The sequence below is a fragment of the Cynara cardunculus genome (assembly GCF_001531365.2).
Source record: "Cynara cardunculus var. scolymus isolate 2C chromosome LG 7, CcrdV1, whole genome shotgun sequence".
NCBI classification, from domain to species: Eukaryota; Viridiplantae; Streptophyta; class Magnoliopsida; order Asterales; family Asteraceae; genus Cynara; species Cynara cardunculus.
Genome location: NC_037534.1, coordinates 9,935,141 through 9,941,794, shown reverse-complemented (window position 1 = coordinate 9,941,794; position 6,654 = coordinate 9,935,141). Strand labels below are relative to the sequence as shown.

At 33.3% G+C, this 6,654-nt stretch overlaps 1 protein-coding gene across 1 annotated transcript in view; it reads right to left on the bottom strand.

Moving 5' to 3' along the window:
- The window catches only part of LOC112515155 (butyrate--CoA ligase AAE11, peroxisomal-like), a 14,574-nt gene extending 11,916 nt beyond the window's left edge, over positions 1-2,658 (bottom strand). The window contains exons 1-2 of the mRNA XM_025121831.1: positions 2,461-2,658; positions 3-1,358 (exon numbers count right to left, since the gene is read on the bottom strand). Coding sequence (XP_024977599.1) covers positions 3-1,358; positions 2,461-2,658 — 1,554 coding nt within the window. The remainder of the gene's footprint in view (positions 1-2; positions 1,359-2,460) is intronic.
- Between the last annotated feature and the right edge of the window lie 3,996 nt (positions 2,659-6,654).

Genomic DNA, 6,654 nt, shown 5'->3' with positions numbered 1-6,654 from the left:
ACCTTCTTAGGAACCATGAATTTCGGCATATTTTTCTTGCAAAACTCCATGATTTCTTCTTCCTTGGTTGGGTTTTTCAACACAACGAAAGCACATGGAGTTTCTCCCCATCTTGGGTGTGGCATTCCTACCACCGCCACTTCCAGTATGTTGGGGTGGTTGAATAGAACCGATTCCAGTTCAACACTGCTGATATTTTCTCCTCCTGAAATGATCACATCTTTTGATCTATCTTTGATCTCCAGATACCCATCTGGATGAATAACTCCAACGTCGCCAGTGAAAAACCATCCTTTGTGGAATGCTTTTGCAGTCTCTTTTTCGTCTTTTAGGTATCCTTTCATGATGCTGCTTCCTCTAAGAACGATTTCGCCCATCGTTTTACCGTCAGATGGAACGCTCTCCATTGTTTCCTTTATCTTCACATCAACGTCGGAAAGTGTTAGGATTCCGACGCCTTGACGGGATTTCAATTTGGCTTGTTCATTTCGTGGGAGTTGATTCCATTTGGTTTGCCATTCGCATATGAGTGCAGGTCCGGTGGCTTCGGTGAGGCCGTAGGCATGCATCACATGGAAACCAAGATTCTCCATTTTCTCGAGGAGGGCGACAGGCGGCGGCGATCCTCCGGTGAGTATGTTGACCTTGGTGGTTATTTCACGACGTTCGTGAGGTTTTGCTTCAAGAAGGATGTTGAAGACGATAGGAGCACAACACATATGAGTTACATTGTGGGTGGTTATACCGTGGTACATTTCTCTAGCAGAGGTGTTGCGGATGCAAACATTTGTTCCACCTCTCGCTGCCACACCCCAGGTGAACGTCCAGCCATTGCAATGGAACATGGGAAGTGACCACAAATACACTGTTTCAGTACTCATCTCCCACCCTTGAATCAAACTCATTGTGCTCAGAAAAGTACCACGATGGCTATACACCACCCCTTTGGGGGCGGAGGTTGTCCCGGAGGTGTAATTCAAAGCGATGGAATCCCATTCATCCTCCACTTCTTCACCATTATACCTTGGATTTCCATGGCGGATGAGTTGCTCGTATTCCAACTTCCCAAGACGGATTCCGGTGGGTTTATCAATGTCATCAATCACAATGACCAACGGCATCTCGTATTTATGATCAAGTATTTCTTTCAAATCCGCCATCAACAAGCGGAGGGCCTCCGATGCCAATGGAACATACTGAAAATCCACAAAGAAGACCTTGGCTTCAGAGTGACGAAGAATGGTTGCAATGTTCTTAGCATCTAGCCTTGTGTTGATTGCATTAAGCACACCTCCCGCCATAGGAACTGCAAAATGCATCTCATATAACGCAGGTACATTTGGTGCCAGCACCGATACCTGTCCAAGGTAAAAATCCAATCAATATATATATATATATATATATATATACATATATACATATATATAATATATAAAGGAAAACCTTAAGATGATTACATGCCACAATGAGAATCAAGTATTTATCAAATGATGATTTGTGGTGAATTCTTGATTGTCCCACATCAACATATCAAATATATATATATATATATATATATATAGGAACGATCAAATGCAAACCACTCAATTTGTACAAACCGCATTCAACCAATCATAATTTTTCATTTTATTCATTTTTTTGTAATTATGAGAGGTTGATTAATCATTTTTATCATATATATATATATATATATATAAGCCTTAAGATGATGATATGGCAGAATGAGAATATAGTACTTACCAAATGATAATTTGTGGTGAATTCTTGATTATACCAAATTGGTGACAAAAGTAAAAATTTGGAAGTGCAAGTGACAATATAAAGAATAAGAATGAGCATCCAAATTTTGATCAATTTTGGGTTAAATAGTTATTTATTATTTACATGATAAAACATTTCATGTAATAGTTAAACATTTCATTTTCATTTCATATAAACTAAATTTATATAGAATCACCCATTGTTTCTGTTACTTATATTTTATTATTTTAACATATATTTTTAATTGTTACTTTTTCTTATTTTTTAACATAATCAAAATTTTAGTAATATGGAACAATACATACAAATTAAATTTTTATTAAATTATCAATATATCATCAATTTATATATATATATATATATATATATATATATAAAAACCTTAATATGATGATATGTCGTCATGAGAATCAAGTATTTTATCAAATATAAGTTATTTTAAATACGTAATCCCAAACACCTCTTCGTAGTACACCAAACTATAAAGCTTCGTATATAAACCTATTGTTAAATTGTCCAAAAACGTTCTATAAATCTATCGTAACGCTTTCAAATAAGACTGGTTTTTTGTTTATTCCTATAACGTATTTTATGATAAACGTAATGTTAATGTTGTTGTAGATTGTAAAATCAAAGTCAATGACTCCAGTCAGCCATGCAGAAATTTAACACAAGAACTGAATATCAGTAATCACTTACAACATTGTTCTTGACAATATTCAACGAGCGAAGGGAGGAAGCGAGACGGCAGCAGCGTTGATACGTTTGGTGCCAGGTGAAGCGGACTCCGCCGTAGATGACGGACGTCCTCTCAGAGTAAACCATGGAAGCTCTTTTGATGAAAGTGAGAGGAGTTAATGGCACATAGTTTGCTGAGCATTTTGCAAGTCCATCCATAACTTAATCAATCTGAATGAATAGGAGATTTCAGATGCAGTTAAATGAAGCTCAAAGACAGCAAGTACTTTAGAGAGAGAGAGACAAGAGATCTAGAGAGAGAGAGAGAGAGTGAGTGAGTGAGTGTGATGGCAGAAGAGGAAGGGATGCACTTATAATAGAGGTGGGGTTTGGATGAATGATCAGAAAACATGTGATTGGATGCATCTACAGTGAACTGTGTACGTACATATGGTTATGGTGGTGGTTTTGTGTTGAACACAGCCACAGCCATTTGACCATGAATGTCTGAAGGCTTTTGTATGGATTGGATTATTTTACAAAGTGATTAGAAAAGTTGAGGTAGTTTTTTGATTAATGGGCTGCTTGACTAATCCACTTTTAATCTGAATTAAAAATTCCTCATCTCTTAACATCACCTCCCTTCTCTCCTGCTCATTCTGCCTTACATAGTGTCTCTAATTAACTAATGGACTCTATGCATCTCTATCTATATTATATTATAAATTATTTGATAAAAAATTTTAAAAATCATTTTTTATGTAAAATGTCGTTACTAAAAAAAAGGATATCACCTTTTTCTTATGACAAAAATTTAATTTTTTTAATAAAAATTAAATTCCGTCGGAAACCTTTTTTATAGATATATTTGTTAGGAAAAAAAAATAAAAAAATATATTTTTCCGTTTAAAGTTTCCGACGAATTTCTGACGGAATTTAATTTTTTAAAAATTAAATTCCGTCGGAAATGTTAAAAGGAAAAATGTTATATATATATAAACCAACACTTCACATAGGTGATTCTTTTAAGTCTTGCACCTGTACATGTGATTTTTCCGACACTTGCATGTCTAAGCACATACCTTGGGATGTAATCATCATATGCTTCAATTCCTATTAACAAGCCTTCCACATTGAATTCAGTCTTAAATGTTGTATTAAAGGGGAATTAGGTATCTTATTATTAGAAATCTATATATATATATATATATATATATAGAAAGAAAGAGAGAGAGAGGGGTTGGATCAAATACTAACCAAGAAATTTGTGTTAACTATATTAACCAACACTAACCAATCATATTTTTTCTTTGTTTTATGTTCAAATGTAACTTATAAATTAAATACAAGGGTGATTATGTAATTTGATATTTATGTAACTCCCTATTAATTAATTGGGAGTTACAAATCTTAAAGATCCCTCTAATTGATCATTAGGTAATTCTGATTTTTATCTTCATTTGTGTTCATGATCGTGATTTCAAGTGATGTTCTACATATAATGATATTCGTTTTGTAAGTGTAAAAGATTTCCGTATCGTCCGAGTAATATGGATAATACTATTGTAAATCATATTGATAACAATGGAAATGACAAAGTTAAAATCGGATACGACTACGGTCGGAATTCGAATTCCGATGATGAAGAAGATGATCAAAGCGTTCCGATTGGTAAGTGATTAGTATGACATYTATTTTGTTTWAATGAACAGCTATTACCGTTGTGAACCATTAAATATTCTTGCAAATATAGTTGAATTCGTTGAAAAATCTGATGCACATTTTGGTACTGCATATGTTTAGGGATTAATTTAGTTGATAAAGAAACAGATATGAACAGATTATAAGAGATATGGACACACATTAACACATATGAAACTGCACAAATCAAATAGATATAGATGTTATGCTTCATTAGTGTTCAGCTGTATGAAATGCATTAGATTTTCATATTGACACACATGAACAATTACATCACATGTCAAGAGATACTAAGACATAAGGACACACACAACATATGAACACATAGCAAAGGCATAATATGTGGATATCGATACATATGCACAACTACATCACATGAATATGAACAGGATTTTTGAGTAGTATGTCATGTCATTGTTCATATCGATACATATGCACAACGCATTCACATGAACATGCGATCAGGCTCTGTGATTCATGTGAACAACGCCTTTTTACATTTTTACCCTATGAATCCATTGTTCACATATTATTAATTAATATATTAATTAAATAATTAAATTCTTATTCTCATTAAACCACAACCGTTAGATGTTCAAATCAACGACCAAAATCGGTTAACAAAGTTAACACGATAATCTTAGTTAGTATTTGAACCAGCCCCTATCTATACATGGGCTGGTTCAAATGCTAACCAAAATTATCGTATTAACTTTGTTAACCGATCTTGACCATTAATTTGAATAATAAACAGTTGTGATTTAATGATATTTAAAAATTAATTATCAAATTAATATTTTCAATTAACATATGTAAACAAAATATCAAAGGTTATTTAGGTAAAAAGTAACATATCTTTGATACACGAGTTGTCAGACATATGAACACGTGTGAAACTCCAATGTCAATATTGTATATTAAGGCCTCATCATACGTTTTTGGATCTTCTTCTATGCTATAACAATAAGCATATTAAGGCCCAATTTCAACCTTCAATCAAATATAATTGAAAGTTAGGACCAAAAGATTTCGATTCTTCCTCGTTCGCTTCTTCGAAGCTCGAGAACTTCTTTGATTCCACTAGTACTAGGAATCAAGTCTTTTATTCTCGAAATGGAAGTAAATCGATTCTCATCGAAGATGGCATCTCTCGATCCTATAACGGTATCAACCGAAACAGATCTAGTCGTTGGGTTCGATCACATCACATAGAACCGATATGCTTTCAAATGATAGGCATAACCGATGAATATGGTAAGGACCAAAAATCTTACCTGGTAAGAGCAACACAAAGACCAAGAGTCTTACCCGGTAAGTGACGACGACTCTTACCATGGTAAGCGCTTACCATGGTAAATTGTTGCGTACGATATCGTTTTGGTGGACTAAAATCTTACCCGATAAGTAAATGATAATGTTAAATTTACCGATAAACACTTATCGAGTAAATGTTTGGTAAACATCCTCTTAGTCTAATTGGAACTATTTACAAATGCATATGTAAAAATGGTCATATAACACTGAAGAAGTCAACCAAATCAAAAAAAATTATTTACTATAAAAACTTTTAATAAATAGTTTCCATACTTATCTATACTATATTATAAAACATTTGATAAAAACTTTTAAAAACCATTTTTTATATATAAAATACTGTTTAATAATACATATTACTTAAAACTCAAGATTGTAAGTAGATTATGCATAAATACAACTTATTAAAGCTCTATATCTGAATTAGTGTAACTAACTGCAGATAAACATAATCAAGTGCAGGATAAACATCTCATTTTAAATATAAAAAATCTAAAATATAAATAGGATAATTATTGAGTTATAACAGAATACTTAATTATTATCTTTATAAAATGTTATATTATTAAATCAAAAAAAATATTTCATTATTAAACTTAAATTAAATTATAATATCGACAGAGACAAATAATAAAATAGAACATTAAAATCGAGATATGTCTCGCTGCATTGCGCAAGTACTTTTCTAGTCTCTCCTTAAACCATAAAAGATTTAACGTAATCGTCCATTAATAAAAATATATTAAAATACAAAACTACCCCTTCATTTAAATCCAACGATTTTTTAAAACATTTAGAATATTAGATTACATATATTTATTTCACAATGTGTTTGTCTTACATATACTCGTTTCATAATGTGTCACTACAACAAATCGGACTTATAGAATGCTCCTAATTTCTAAGTAGGGGTGAGCAGTGGAATCGGGTACCCGTTTGCGGAACCAGAACCGCCTTGGAACCGCCGGTTCCGTAACCGGAACCGATATGAGTGGTTCCGGTTCCTAAAATACGGAACCGATTGAGAACGGTTCCGGTTCCGGTTCTCAATTTTTCGGAACCGTTACCCGCCGGGTACCCGGAACCGTTACCCGCCGGGTACCCGGAAACGGCGGTTGTTTTTCAATAAAAAAATAATTGATTTTTTTCAATACCAAATTTATATTAAGTTACATCTTCAAATGACGCGGTCATCTTCAT